The sequence below is a fragment of the Ciconia boyciana genome, chromosome 17, assembly GCF_034638445.1.
Source record: "Ciconia boyciana chromosome 17, ASM3463844v1, whole genome shotgun sequence".
Taxonomy (NCBI): Eukaryota; Metazoa; Chordata; class Aves; order Ciconiiformes; family Ciconiidae; genus Ciconia; species Ciconia boyciana.
Genome location: NC_132950.1, coordinates 11,920,692 through 11,937,010, shown reverse-complemented (window position 1 = coordinate 11,937,010; position 16,319 = coordinate 11,920,692). Strand labels below are relative to the sequence as shown.

At 44.9% G+C, this 16,319-nt stretch overlaps 1 protein-coding gene across 1 annotated transcript in view; it reads right to left on the bottom strand.

Moving 5' to 3' along the window:
- Positions 1-2,521, bottom strand: part of KSR1 (kinase suppressor of ras 1) — a 75,381-nt gene extending 72,860 nt beyond the window's left edge. The window contains exon 1 of the mRNA XM_072881802.1: positions 2,093-2,521. Coding sequence (XP_072737903.1) covers positions 2,093-2,350 — 258 coding nt within the window. The 5' untranslated portion in view covers positions 2,351-2,521. The remainder of the gene's footprint in view (positions 1-2,092) is intronic.
- Positions 2,522-16,319: the final 13,798 nt, after the last annotated feature.

Genomic DNA, 16,319 nt, shown 5'->3' with positions numbered 1-16,319 from the left:
TGCAGCCCACCACGCTCTGGTGCGCCATGGGAAGTGACAACCTGGGGAGTAATCACAGACCCTCATCTCCTACAGTCTGGTTCTCTGCTCTGCATCTGCAGACAAACCCACAGCGGACTGGCGCAGCGAGTTAAGCACAAGACTGGGGCTATGCTTGACAACATGCATGTTGGTACAGGCAACTGAACAGAGCAGAGGGCACAGAGTCTACATCCATGCCCATAGCTTCACGTCTCGGCAGAGATCCAGTACTTGGTTGAATTCCCAGAGAAATCATATACTGGACCGTGCATCAAACAATTTTTTCAACTAAGATTTTTTTCTGGTCATAAATTTTATGATCATCAGTGAATGTGGGACCCATTCGTTTAAGCAGATAAACATTTAAGAGGCACGCATGCACACACTCAACAACTATCACTAGAAACAGCCTTTGTTTCTTTAAGAAGAACCTGAAGATGATAGCAGGCCTTTATCCTTTGTGAATAAAGGTTTCCTTTTAGAACAGGTCCACCAGAAAAATACTGATGATTATTTTCCGAAATGATGCTGATTGACAGTGAGCATTAAAAAGGCCGTCAGTAGGGTTGCCAAAAGCTTACATAAATATTGTTTTATAAAGAATAGCCTTTTGAAAGCTATTTGGAGGTGGCAGAAGGAAAAAGAGTGTGACAAATTTGAAAAAACCAAACCAAAACACCCCACAAAACAAAACAAACAAACAAAACTACAAAAAAGGCAGAGGAAAAGAGAAGGAAGAACGATAGATTTCCAAGAGGTTGTGCCAAAAGCTACCTACCACCTATTGTTTCACCATTTTTTTCCCAAGCTTCATTGCTCATGTGATGGATGCAGCATACACGTTTGTTACAGTTACACTGTTGTAATGATCTTTCTTCCTAAAGGCCCAATGCTCTAGCCCACAGCCTCCAGTACCAGACTAGGGAAAGAAGGGAGCAGGGCAGGGGGGGATTGTTTACTCTGCTTAGAGCAACGCTACCTGCACACAAGGTAAAAGGAAATGTTATTTAAGTATCTAAAGGTCAAACAAACCAAGCAAAAATAAGTCTACATTCCTCTTCTAAATACTTATGCAGACTCGTGTACAGATTCAGCCCTTCTTTGAAAGCATTACAACAGCACATGTTTTGTGCTTAAAGAGTTTCATACAATCTTTCTAAACGGCAAAACATCTCTCCAACCCGGACCGGGATGCTGTTTGTCAGCCACACCAACGGAGTGAAAAGGAGGATCAGATTAGATCAGTGAAACCGAGCCAGGGATAGAGAGACAGGCCTGGAGTAGAGGGCGGGAACCATCAGAAGCAAACACCAAAGACCTGAGGGAAAACGTGAGTCTATCCAGCTTCCCAGGACAGGCGATGTGGCGACCCACCTTCTGCTAGGGAGCCTCAAGTCACCTCTGGTCCCCACCTCACATCCCATCTACCTTCACAGTGACATCAGGAGCCCGGCTACAGGCCCCAGGGCAGCGCAGAGGGGCGGCGGGCGCCGGAGCACGACCGCACGCAGCTCCCACTCCCCGCGAACCCGTCCGACAGCCCCGGGCGCCCCACACCCGCCCCGGGCCGCGGCACCCACGGGCCTGCCCAGCGGTTCCCCCGCACCTGTCCTCCCCCGCCCGCTCCCCGGGCGCACCCTCTCCTCTCCTTTAGCACCACGCTCCGCGGGACGCCGTTCTAGCGGCGGAGGGCTGGGGGGCGGGGGGGACCCTGCCACGGCCAGCCTGGCCCCACAGCCCGGCTGGGGAGGGGACCGACCCCCCTGTTGACAGGGCTGCAGCGGGGCTGGGGACTCCTACCCCCCTTCCCTTCCACGTACACCCCCACACCCCGTCCTGCCCGGGGGAGAAGGGAGGGAGGGAGGGAGGGAGGGAGGGGGTGCCTCACGGCCGCGGCACCGGTGAGGGCGCGCGGCTCCCGGTGCTGAGGGGAAAGGGCGCCGGGGGAGGGGGCAGGCCCCGGCGACCCCTGCGAGGGGCAGGCCTCGGCCCCCAGCTCTGAAGAACAGGCACCCTGGGGGGCGGTAACGGGGCTCCCCTCCGGCCCCACCGCGGCTGCCGAGCCCCGTACCTCCAGGGTGCGGATCTCCTGCTGGGTGAGGTCGTTGGACGCGGCGCACTTCGTGCGGAGCCCGCGCAGGTTGGAGAGCGAGATGTCGATGAGGTCCTGCAGCAGCCCGCACTGCTGCAGCGTGCTCCGCACGGCCGGCAAGCCCCGCGCTGCCGCGCCTGCCCGGGGCCCCGCGCCGCCGCCGGCCGCCGCCTCGCCACCGCTCCGCTCCTTCCTCTCCAGCATGCCGGCGGCTCGCAGGGCAGCCGCTCTATCCATTCCTCGGCATCAGGGAGGCCGGGGATGAGAGGCGGTGGCGAGGGGAGCAGCAGGGAGGGAGGGCGGGCAGCCGGCGGTTCGCTCCGCCCCGCCTCTCCTCTCCGGGCAATTACCGCGCATTAACATGCACGCCGGCGAGGCACCGCGGGCGCGGCCGGCCCGCGCAGGCAGCGGCTGCTCCGCGAGGGGGCGCGGCGGCCGCTCCGCCGCCCCGCCTCAGCGTCTCCCTCCGCCCCCCTCAGCGCCCGCCTCAGCCCCTCGGCGCCCGCCTCAGCCCCTCACCGCCCCCCTCGGCGCCCGCCTCAGCCTCCGACCCAGCCTCTCACCGCCCTCTCAGCCCGCCTCAGCCTTCCCGCAGGTATGTCGGGACTTGTAGCTCGCCCTAGAGGAGCCCCCAGCGCCGTCTGCTGAAGCAAAAGGGTCAGGGGCAGTGCTAGGCCTGGCCAACCCATCTGGAGGTGTGAAAGCCCGGCTGGCAGGTGCAGCCTCTTGCTGTGGGCAAGGGGTCCAGCCAAGCCCCTTGCGCCTCTTGGTGCTGGATGGAGTGCTGTGCACAACACGGTGAGATGAGCCCGTCTGTGTGTCTGCAGACATTAAATGCCACGAGGACCTGAAAGTCTGGAGGTTAAACTGTGTCAAAATGGCGTTGCATATTTTCAGTGCCATCCCACAGAAGCTCCTTGTGCGCTTCTGGATGGGGTGGTCTGCCGCGGCCGTGGCACAGCCAGAGCCGTTGGGGCTGGAGTCTGTGGTGCGGTGTGTGCAGTTACAGAGTTGACACTGGTGATGGCTGTGCCATTACGCCGGCACAAACCAAATGCTAGCTATAAACAAGTCACTTACTAAGGCCATAGAGAGTTTTCCTAAATAGCCTTTTCCAAATGTTCTATAAATCAATCAGGTACATGTTTTATTTGACATAAACATTTACTTAGTAAAGAATAAATGCAGGTCTAGTACATGAAGTGGGCATTATTATAAACATCTTTTAGGGAATATAAACTCTTGAGTGCAATAGTCATGTGAGTTCATTAATATCATGAGTAGGAGAGAACTTTATTACGGCCTCGTGGAACCACTGTGGTTTCAGCTTTCACAGTGGAAATGCTAGAAAAATGGTACAGGTAACTGCATTACAGATGCATTTGGTTGCATATCCTAACTGTCTGATGCACTGGCACAGAATGGAGATGTCAGTGCAGGAACCACACATCTCCCAATTATTGGAAGAATTAGGATTGTTCATCTGACGTGAGGGATCCAGAAAGGCAATTTGGTTGCATCTTGCTGACAGAAGAAGAAAACCTCCTTAATTTGGACTAGATTGACACCAGGTTTTAAAAGCTAAATCACATCTGAGCCACATGTGGCAATACAGAAGAGAGTTTTATGCAAAAAAAAAGGGGGAAACAGTATGAATATAGGACCTGAGGCAGTGGAGCAGGGCAAATCAGCTGACACTGAGCTGTTTTTCTCATGGTTAGATGGATACTGGTATCCACATTAGTTTGTGTGCATTTGCATAGAGTAGCGTGGCATATGCTGTTTAGTAATTTTCTTAAGAATGTGGGTCAGGTTAAGTATTTGATTTCATTGTCATTATTCACATGCTATAAATTTCGTATGCACTAAGGGCTTTGCTGGATTAGAGTTTAATTAGTTTGCCATCTGATGAGTGCTGTGGCTTTGGGAAAGTAACTCATTTTGCTTATTACCTCCATATTTCTGACCTTGTGAAAAAGTCTTTATCTACCCCCTCTCCTTTTAGGAGCACTGGAAGTTTAGCACTGGAAATTTTAGTTTGTAAAACTCTGACAGACTGAAATCCTCAGATACAGGTGACCGTGGAACTGGGAAATATTATTAACAGGGACATTATTCTTGTAGACATTCTCTGTATACCCACCTGAGAACATGCATTTGCTAATAGACAAGAAACTGAGTGTATTGCATAAGAAAGCAAACTAGGAAAATTGTGGGCTGTGCATCACAAGATACTTGGCATTCTCTGCAAGTGTTTGTGTACCGAGTTGGGAGTGCCGGCCTCATTAAGTGGCTACCATAAGTGGGCAGCATTCCAGTCCCAGCATACAAGACTGCCCTTCGGGCCTGCGTGGAAAAATGTGCTGACTAAACACTCCATACGTGCCATGCATTCATGTCCCTGCTCAGCATTGCTCGCTGTCTCACATGTTCGTGAGGCTGTCACATTCACAGGAGAAATGGGGAATCTCTGAGTGCTCTTCTGTGGAAGCAGATTACATGCAAGTGAGCTGCTCTCATTCTAGCTAGCTGCTTTGACTCCGGTAGCAAGGCTGAAAGAAGAGGCAGAGCCACACGCACTGAACCACAGGGGAACCATTGTCTTGTGCCGAGATGAACCCAGGGCTGTGTTAGCACAGGACTGCAACCTTGGGAATCTCACAGAGTTGCAGCCTGCGTCACCCAGGGTGACCACTGAACAGATGCGATGCTGAGGTACCAGGAGCAGACATTTGTGAACATGGGGGTGGGGAGGGAGTGTGATTTTTGTGATTTCATGGATGAGGCCAGCAGGGTTTCACAGGGAGTGTATCCCTTTTTCCAGACCCACAAAACCAGCCGTGACAGAGCCACTCCATATACTGTTCTTATGATGGGACACAGATTCTATTAAACTGTCACACACATCTATGTTAGGGTCTTTATTTAATTCCTTAAACACGCTGTGTTTCATCTGAGATCTGTATTGAGAATGTATATTGGAGAATGCAGCTCAGAATGGGGGAAAAAAATGACTACAATTTCATTAGCATTTGTGCCCAGTGAGCAGTATTTCCCAGCATCTTGCATCTTGTACAGACAATTTAAAATTCTACCATGTTGATCCTGTTGTGATTTTTTCACAGTCTTTGCCTTGAAAACAAAGATACAGAAAGAAATGGAAGGAAAGCATGTCGATTGGCAACTAAATTGGTTGCTGTTTCACCACAGACTTTGTGTGTAATCTTGATAATTTAAGTTGTCTGGAATCACAGCTCTCTGTCTATAAGAAAAGAGGGATAAAATCACTGCTTTATCAGAGGTTTTGAAAAGAGAAATGCAGTGGCTGGGCAATGCTAGAAGGACCATGTGAGCACACTGAATGAGCTGTTTTGCCCAGAGATTCAGGAAAGTAACATTTTTCATGCCGTACATTATACATTTATTGATGCACTTGTTAGGACTTTTTATTGAAGGTACAGTGTATGTGTGGTAGACATAAGAACTACATTCTGTAGAGGAAAACAACCACTTTTTTCTTGAATCAAGGGAACCACAAACACATTGTGTACTTAATTCCTATGTGAAGTGTACAGTGGCCTTTTTTGCATATCAAAAAACAATAGTTTTGAAGACAAAAATGAAATGTGGAATGCCTAAACTGGATCAGAGAAAACTGTTAAGTCCTTGGTTAAGCCACTGGCCTATGAACTGAAAGGATTTCTCTTCCCCACTGCCCCCCATATCTCTTGCCCACACAGACCAAGTTCTCTGGGGCAAGAATTTTCTGTTGCTAACTGCCACAATAAAGTCCTAACCTTGCTAATAGCCTCTAGGAAGTCCTGCCCTATAGACCATATCAAGGGTCTTCAGCTCAGTAACATAAGCTCACTGGAGAAAAGCAAAGACCTTTTTCTTTTTTTTCCTAAAGAAAGAAAAGCACTGATGCATTTCACATGCTGCTTTTATGAAAAGCTTCTATTACCTTTTTAGCTAGCTTGCCCCAATTTCATTCAGCTATCACAACACTGAATTTAGATGATGAGACTGAATTACTCTATTTGATGTGTTTAACACATAATAGAAACCTGTTTCAAGAAAATGCAGTGTTGGGATTTGACGAGCTGAAATGTTAGGTGTTTCAGATAAAAGAAGCCTTTATTATCGATGATTTTCCCCTCAAAGGCTTCCTCCTACACAGACAGTAAGAGTATTCCTTTCTCATTGCAGTGCAGCACAGTAATACACAGTAGTTCTGGCATGCTTGTCTGCTGTGAAGTTGAGAAACTTAAGTCCTATTTTTAGACATGCAGGTGGATATTCTTTTTAGGATACACAGAGAAAGTGAAGATGGTAAGATGGTGGTCATGGGACAAATCCTCACCATTTTCCCCAGTTTAAATGTCTCCATTCCCTGCAACTGAGCCAAACCAGTTCATACCAGTTTAAGATTTGGCCTGCACCTTTAAGAAAACTTTTAGTGTAGGTCCACTTCTTCCACAGACTTTTCCTGCTCAGCTGCCCATTTGGTGAGCCTCATGCACAAATTACAGTAGAGGCCACCTTGAGCAGGCGAAACACCCACTCCTTTCTGTCTGCTTATTTTTTCCTTCTTTTCTATCACTTGTCATCAGAGAACCCAGGAATTTAATAGGAGTCTTCTGACAGTTAAAATGGCAAGGTCAAAAGCAAGGGATGGAACAGCAAATCCACAGGTTTGACAGTAGTATATACCATTGAGACATGGAAAGATACAGGAAACTGAACTGTATGCTGAGAATAATGGAGGAAGAGATGTGAAAAGTTACTGTTGTTCTTAAAAAACATTTTCATGTGTGGGGAAAAACCATTGTGCTTGGGCAATCTAAGAGAAACAATTCTTGCTCCACAAACGGAGGACAAAAGAAACTAGCTGTGTAGCTACACTCAGTGTTTTCTGTAGACAGGTCAGAAGAAAGGAACTTCAAAATGGGGCTGAAAGGAGGATCATTGGAGTGATGTGTTCATCTTATAAGACCTCACCTTCTGGAGTCATGTGAGTAAGCAAGAATTGCAACTGTTACAGCAACCAAAAACTTTCTAGTTTTAAGAAAGCTTGAATATACAAATTTTAATAGTCTATAAAACAAATAAAAACCTTAACTTTTCTTTTTAGAAAAATCTCATGGGTTTTGCAGTCTTGCTTTAGCATTAGCTGTATGGCAATAATGCTGCCTTTTCTCTGCTATTTATCACCAGTCTCTTCTGTTTAGATTAGAAACTGTTTGGGGCAGGAAGTGTCTTTTACTCTCTGCTTGCACAGCAATGCCTGAATCTCAGCTAGAAGCCTCTAAGCTCTGCTGTAATGTAAATACTAAATAAACGATAGTCACAGAGGACTTAGCCCCCACCCCACTTGGAGGCCTGCCAGTCTGCGGGGTTTGTTCTAGCAGCAGACATGCCAACAGTGAAAAGTGACAAATTTTGTTGGCAAAAGATACTCATAGGTCTAACAAGGATAAGAAACACCCGCCTCTAGAAACAGAGGCTTATGTCTCTCCGAGGGTAAACACACCCAAGATTGACTCATGCTGGCATAATCCCCTTGTGCAATTTCTATATTGGCATTAGATGTGTGTGAGGCAAAAAGACAAATATTTGGTTAATAGAACAACACAGGGATAATAAAAAATAATTAGGCAGCTTTACCTCTCAAAACACTGCAGCAGGTGAGCTGCTGCTCTTCCCCTCAGACAGGCATAGCCATCCCTGCTAGCAGAGCTTCCTCATGTTTGTTTTTTCTGCAGCAAAATAACCAGTTTATTTGGTTAAATGTTGTAAGACTAAAAATAATAAATAAATAAATAAATAATACCCGGTAGCCCACAGTCTGGTGAGGGAGAGGGTATATACTGTGGTGGAAAAAGCAGGCTTGTATTCCACAAGAGAGCTTTGTCAAGTGTATTGCATAAGGAGATTACAGCCCTGAGTCTGAAACCCGGCTGAAGGTTTTAGTTGTTTTTGCCGCTACCTCTGTCATTAGCATGCTACTGAACTGCATCACAACAGCCCCTCTTTCATCTGTGTGAAAAAAGTCTCAAGGTCCATCATTACATTTTTCAGAGCTGTTACCCCACAGGGCTATTAGCTTCATTCCCGCAAGCCCTTTCTTGTTGTTGTTTTAAATAAAGGGAAAGGAGTTGGACAGGTTAATCATCTGTTCACTTTATACCCTGTGCTCTTGGATTTGTTTGATGTGACAGGCCTCTAGAAAGGACATGAGTCCAGATTCTGCTGTGCACGCCCTGTGTAAGGCTTGTCCTGTACTTGGGGTTTTGGCAATGTAGTTACGTTGATTAGCAAAATGAGAAAGAACTCCTCACACCCCTGTGTGCCATACTTCTGTCAGCAAAACTCTGACTCAATGCCAGTTTTGCTGGCAAAAGGAAAAGAACCCAAACTTTACCTGATGCAGCCTCTTTTGTGTGGAGAGCGATTTTACCACCAGTTCTCATACTGTTCTGTGGGAGGCCTCATTTCCAGTTCTGCAACCCTTCTTCCACATCTGTATGTGCAATGCCTCAGAAGTGGGGTGGCCGCATACATTTCTCAAGCAATTCATTATGTCTCTCCTCACATACCGAGCAAGAAGGCTGTCCTGGGATCAGCAGGGCCTGCTGGATAATCCACATCCCTTTCCATGGGAGGAGCAGGGCCACAGAGACCGCTAGATCCAACATCCGCATTCTTCCCAAGATTCATCTGCACATTTGATGTAGTTGTGCCCCTCCATTGTGCATGGTGGGACCTGGGAGGAGCTATTGCCATCTTCCACTTGTGAAATACCTGTGAAGTTTCTTTCCCTTAAGCATTCTTGTGCACATGTCTTGTAGCTCTCAATTATGTAGTCATCTCTGGGGAGAGCCTGGATAGACTTACATCTCTGTTTTAGAAGAGCTGCAAGAATCCCGCAGTAGACAGAAATGGAAGGAGCTGGCTTTCACAGCTTTCTAAAAGTTGAGACACTGTAAAACAGGCTGGGCCAAATTATATTAATGGAGGATCAGTCCAAATGCATCCGATTGGCATTGCCTGTTGAGTTCCTTCATAGGAGGTGGAATTCTGCAAGCAACTGCCTGTGCGTTCTGGTGTTCCTCCCGGCCTCACAGCCTGCTCCTGCTCTGCTGAGTCAGGCTCTTGGAGACTAGGTCTATGAAAAGCCTGCGATAGTCTAAAGGAAACTTGCAACATTATTATGAATATTTAAAAACTCAAACCTGTCCCCTGCAAAAAACTGGCTCAGCTGTAAGTCATTACAGTCATGATAATAGAAAGGACATTTTATTCACCTATCAATCACGCTAGCTCTTCATGAGTTGAGAATTAATCTGCAGAAGGAAAAGCAAACACAGATCTTTTGTTCCTTCCGATTCAATGTCCTTTGAAATCAGTGTCTTCCCAGTCAGTAAGTTTTGGATTAGGTCCTCATTCTGCCTTCCTTTCCCCTGTCCCTACAGTACCATGAAAATTCAGGCTGTTTCTCTTTACTTCCTTCCTCTTCATAAAATGTCTAGTAATCAGCCATCTGGTGTCCAAGATGCCTTGAGTATTAGGGCATTTCCTTTATCCAGGGGAGGCTTCTGAGAAGAAAGATAAATGTGTTCATGACCCATCCCTGCTGTGTGCTGATTAGGGTCTGGCATTTTTTCTTTGTTCACAATGATTACTGTAGCGCTAAGTTGTTTGGTAGAGAAACATATTTAAAGGGAGAATCTTAGTTTCTGGCCTAGCAGATTTAATGACATTACTTAACTATTCTTAATTAGAATTTTGTATAACAATATAATACCTGTAGTATATGTTAAAGACAGAGTGGGATTTTGAATGGAAGAGGCAAAGGGCGATCTATAGAAAATACTGTATGGCCTGAAGAACTGCAGTCTGGATTCATTCTCATTTTAATTCTGGCTAACAGTGGCACCCTCTTTTTCAGAACTAAAAAACTTAACCCTTTCCTTTCATTCCGTACGGCAGACTAGTAGCCAGAGACGCAAAGCTGCAATATAAACTGTGTGCAGGGCTCTGTTCAAGTCAGTGACAGTCCCTGGGGAACAGCGGTTCTGTGTACCATGCTGTATAAAACCGGGTCAGGTCTCAAGGTAGCCAATGCACTGAGATTCAAGTTTAAGAGGAAAATACTGAAGGGCACAGAGAGACTGTGACAGAGCATCCACTGGACCATTGCATTTTTTTTAAACAAAGCCTGGAAGGAGAGTGCAATTCAGACTAAAATGAAAACAAAAGCAGCAGGAAGAATCTGCCATTTTAGCTCTTAGGTAGAAGGCAAATAAAAGAACTACCCCTTTTATTCTATGATGACTTGTAGGCCAAATTCTTGACATAAAGGAGGTTTGTGTCTTGATTTGTGAGCCCATGGGAGTTGCAAATTTTTTGTTGCCTTGACTGTGGTAGCATGAAGAGATGCCAGTAAGGTACTGTTCATATTCACAGAATTATATTCCCTTCCCGTTCAGGTGTTGACAGTCACTAGACGTTTCTACCAGGAGTCTTCACTTGATAGTATGTTTATAAATAGTAAACAGTCCTGGCTGAACAGGAGTTTGTCAGGTGAAAGAGAAGTAAGAAGAGACGTCCTTAAAATACCTTTAGGCAGTTTCTGTACACCTTAGTTCCCAGCAAACAAATATTTATAACTTTTTTTTTCTTCTTTTGAAAGTCACCTTTAAGGGCATGTACTATCCAAATCCCTGCTTGAACTCTACATACAGTTCAGACTGTGGATTATGGCAGTCATACCATATTTAAGCTATTTGGTGCATCCGTGAATAAACCAGCTAATAGCGTATATTAACATGAGTGCAAGAAGTAGTCAGATAGCCTAAACTTTCTGTGCAAGACTATGCACAACTTCGTTTAAATGGAAACATTTGTCTCAGTGCAAAGAGCAGGGCTTCATGCATATACTTAACTTGTCACACAGCAGGTAGTCGCTGCCCAAACTACTCACCAAGCACAAATGTACATGCAGATAAATCTTTTTCTGATGGTGCTACAGAAAATAGTGAACCACATATTCTGCATTCTACTCAAACACAGTAAAAGTCTGTATAAAATCCTATAGGCATAATTTTTACATTAACATATGACTTAAGTTTCTCATTTTGAAAGCATACCATGGTAGAAATGCTCTCCATTTTGTTTCTGTGGTTATAATGTATGATATTCCTAAACATGTAATCATGATAGTTGGAATAAAGTCTCATAGAATAGACCATTTCAGACAAATAGAGGCAGTTTAAAACCATACACTGAGAAGGCTGATTTTTTATCCCTTTGGTGTCAAAAAGCCTTTGAGCTGTTTGTGCTAACACTTTTACTAACCTTTTCCTGCGATGGGCACTAGCAGACACTGTTAGTCAGTTATATTTATGGTTGGTCATTTTAAGTGCTTCATGGTCCTGCTTCAGTGCTATGGAACATTCTGGGGAGGCAGGATGGATAAGCTCTAGACAATCTGAAATCCTGAGCTGTAAAACTGAGATGCATAGTGTTAAGTTGTAGCTCCTGATACTGGCCCTGACTCAGCCAAGATTTTTAAACACAAGTTGTCGTGCTAACATCAGGCTTGGAGATACACTTCTGTGTCTTGCTGAATCAGGGCACATACATAACAAGGTGATTTAGAAATCCAGCTCTGAACTGATTCTCATTTTGCAGTGGTCAGACTTTTATTTCTGAGCTGCATTCTATGGCTTTGGTCCAGTGTGGGCACGCTGCAGTCCCACTGCAATCTCAGTATTGCAGTCCTGCTCTTCTGCCTGCTTCCCAGCAGAGCAGAGCATAGCCTGCTGATGAGGCTCATACAGATACCTGGGATGGGTGGCATTGCTCTGATTTTAGAAAAATCTCCTTAGACAGAAAGTGCTAGAAAGCACAGCCTGTCTCACTCCCCTATTTCTGTCAGTAGCTGCTAGTGTGCTAGGGCTCATCTGCCCCAGTTCTGCACAAATGCACACTCTAATCTTGCTGATAATGCCTGGAAAGAGAATGGTCATGGCCAGTTCTTGTCAGCATTTGAATTCAGTCTCTTGGTTTTCTGCTAACTCTTCTTCCTCAGTTTCCATCATAATCATTGACTTTCTCAATAACACCATCTCTGGAAATGGTTTGCACCGGAAGCAAGATAAGCAGAACATGAATGCTAGCAGGAGCTGAGCCAAAGTTTTGAAAATTCTGGCTCTCGCCCCACAGCATCAAATAGGAAGCCCTTTGCATTCATGGCAGAAAAATGTACAGGAAAGGACAAAGTAAACCCTTACCACTTTCCCTCATATTTGAGTATAGTTTTACCTGGTCCAGCAGCTCGCATGTTTCTTTACCTCTGCTCTCACTGCAAAGTCAAAGAATTCAGCCAGCTGAGAAGCAGTCAGCTGGCCTTGGCTACTGCCTGCTTCTGCAGTTCACAAGGTAGAAGTCCCCATTGTTTTCTGATGGGGAATATCGCCTGACAAGACCTGAGCACTTGATCACAATAAGGACAGAGGTCTCGATGCAGGAAAGTGTTTTTATTTTTATTACTTTGCATAAGCATAGAGTTAATTTTAAGTCCATACTGAAGTGCTACAGCAGTCAATATGACAGAAACGTTTACATAGAAGTCAAGTTAGTATCTGATTTTAATTGCTACTGCCCAGGCTTTGCCTAAGCACGCTTTCATGTGCTGCCTTGGAAAGGAACGCAAACCAGCACAGGTATAAGTATTTTGCTAAATCAGAGATTGTTGTAGTGTATCTGTCTTCTCACTCTGGATTGTCTCACTCCATTCATGGAAGAAAGGTGGGAGAAACCCAGCTTTTGCCATTGGAATGATCCCTGTGCACCCCAAACTGTAAGTTATTTTCATTAGAAGAAAAGAGTGAGTTGAAAAAGCTAACACAGAAGACTTCATACTTCCATAGGGCACTGATCTTTTCAGTGTGTCTGTAAGTAGCTGTGTAGGTCCAATTCAAACCAGGGGAGAAACTCCCCTTGACTTCAATTAGTTCATGGTCAAGTTCTGAGCAGAAGCCACAAGGCTGAATGACATGCTTATCACTAAATAGCAGATGATTCACAGCTTCTGACTGAGAAGTCAGGAATTCTAACTGTGGGTCCTGAAATTGGTGCCACTTTATTTTCTGAGCATACTAACAGGGGAGAGGCAAATGTCTCTGAAGGCAAAAACTTGTAAAATAACATAGAAAAGAATTATCTTAAAAAAATAAAGCTTTTCCGTGTCTGCCATGTGGTATGTCCTACAGGAGCTTGGACACTCATCTGAAGGATGAGAGAGAACTTTTAGTCTTAGCTTGATCATCATGAAGAGGCAGTTGGAAAGTTGAATCTGTCTGTACTTGGGGGTGACAACCAGTTTACACAGACCTTTGCCTCTCTGGAATGCTGTCTCTCGTCATACGCACCGATAACAAACCCCCAGTGTCAGGAAGTAATACTAGCACATCCTCTTTGCAAAGCTATTGAAAACAACAGGGAGGAATTTGTTTCTGACTGAAGCGGAGTGACACCAGTCCTACAACAACCATCTGCATACCTCTCCTGCTTCCTTCCTTGTTGTTATTCTCAACTCTTTTTATAGCCAATATATTTCCAAACATGCCGCAAGAGATTCTGAGTTGCCAGCTTTTGCAGTTTCTAGTCACTTGCATTAGACTAATGCAAGATATTTGCAGCAGCCCTCCCCACATATAATTTACCAATACAACTGGATTCGCCCAAAGCATAACACTAAGCCATGAGGGGAAAGTGGCAGAGTACAAGGAATCAAACAGGTCAGCTACCTGGACTAAAGAACCAGTGGTGTCTCTCACATCTCAGGTGCTCATGTTTCCACCATTTGATGCAGTTTTCTGTTTGTTCTTTGCTCAAATCCATCCCCCTCTTCCCTATGAATAGAATCGTAGTTAGAGGGAAGGGAGATGTTGGCACAAAGCAGCATGTTGTGTTTCTTTCCCATGGGAAAGTCCTGTTCGATAAAAATTGAAAAGGGCTTTCAAAAAGAACAGATTCATCTTGGTAAATCTGTCTCCTCTTCAAGCCAGAATACGTTTTTATGCTCTGAAGAACTAAGGGAAATATTCTGAAACTTTATTTAGGCAGTGCAAAGAAAGAGCCCATAACTGTAGCTTGCGGTTTATTGGGAGTACGTGTTTCCGCTACTTTGGCTTCCAGTCAGTATAATCATAATTTCAGAAACCATTTCAAGGAAGGGAACGATGACCCTGTGGTTGAGACATTGAGACTGGACCAGTCTGGTTCAGTTCCTGGCTCTTTCAGAAAGTATAGCCATGGGCAAATAATCTAATCTGTATGCCTCCCCCATGAAGTAGAGATGATAATGTTTCCTCTGTCTGACATGTCTATTTAAACCATATAGAGCACTTAGAATTTAAAATTACAAGGATGAAAAGGGTAGATGTGATCCACATCTGTCCTTCCCAGAATCCTTTTCAAAAGGTCAGATTTTGCCCGTTAGAATGGGCATAATAAAAAATAATTCCATTGGTTTAGTGGAGTTACTCCACATATTCATTGAGCTAAATGAAGTCAGAACTTACAATACTAGATCTAAGTGCTTCATGTTGTTTCTTCTTCTTTGATGGGATTGCAGTCATAGCTATTTGAAACAGAATGTCTCCAGCTCCCATCCATCCATGAACCTCTTTTCAGTTTCAACCTGTTAGCTCTGTAGTTCTGCACCATCTCTGAGATTTGCAGACTCCTCCAAATTCAAAAGCATGGTTCAGTTGTACTGCCTTGCCTATCTTTTACTAAGGCATGAAACAAAAAAGCTCCCCTCAAACCATAAACACTGTAATTTACCCTAAACTATTCACATTTAAAATAGGAAATCTGAAATATCAAAACCACAAGCATTCAAGTGTTTCCATGAAGGATAATCAGGATGTTGGACTTGCTAATAATTTTACGTAGGTGTTCAAGCTATGAAAGAACCCATATGGTCCTTTTCAGTTCTGTATTTTTGTTAAAAAGTGATATCTCTGTAGAATTTCAGCAGTTGTTGGCTGTCCTAGATGTCTTCAAAATAGCATGTGCTGTTCACCTATGCTGTGAGGCTAGGAGAATTTTAGCCCAGCCGATGCTCCCTGTACTTTCTCTGCATCCTGACCCCTCCATACCCTTCAAACTGGGGAAGTTTCACAGTCAGAAGGGCTGTTACAGGAATTTGCCCAGCTCCCCTTACCAGCCTTGGCCCATCTGGAAAACAGCAGAACTGGAACTGCAAACGTCTTTCTGCTCACAGCTTTCCCTCTCTCACATGCCCCAGAGCTACACAATGGGAGAGCTGTTCAGAATATCACAGTGGAGTTTTGCCTACAGCTCTATGCTGAGCAGATACAGCCATCTGCAAAGAATTCACATTTCAAGACATGCCGGTTCCAATGTATGTGAAAATCACAACTAGTCAGCAGGAATGGATGCAGTCTGCATTGCTAAACGCTTGGGTGCACTCATATAATTCAATGTTGTGAACTCCCTCTTCTCAGACAATGTGTTTTAGATATTGACTGCACAGAAGGTCAGCTTGTGCTAGAAAAACAACAGGCTGCTTTGCTTAGTACAGCAGTATAGAGGAGGCTGGGAATAGGCTATGACAGGAGACATTTAGCCTTGTTAATTGTTGTTACTGTGATGTGGTCTAAGCATTTCAACCTAGCTTTTAGCAGTCCAAACTTAATGCGCTTTTTTTTTCATACAGTGATGTGTAGAGCGACTAATCCAGATTGGCTTCTGATTACATTAGTCATTACATAGACAGTTCTCACTCCAAACCACTGACTGTCTAAGCGCATGAGACATGCAGGTAGGAGGTGGACTGTGCACCAGAACATGGCGCAGGGGTGCATGAACTTCTGTTCTGTATGATATGCTGCCTGTCCTTATGAAAATACTGGGTAGATCAAGGCAGCTTGTGTAACTCCCTAATAAAGTATTTATTGATTTCAAGCAAATTTCATAGAAGGGTGGAGATATTAGAGATAATTAAATCCCTACCTGTTTGGGGAAGATAATCTTTTGATGGAAGTGCTAGGCTGTAGCATGAACTCACTACTGATTAGACACCGAAGACAAGTTCTCATTCATGTCCTACCCATAAGAAACACTTTGTTTGGAGCATGCAGTTAACCACAAAATCCAAATTGCTTTT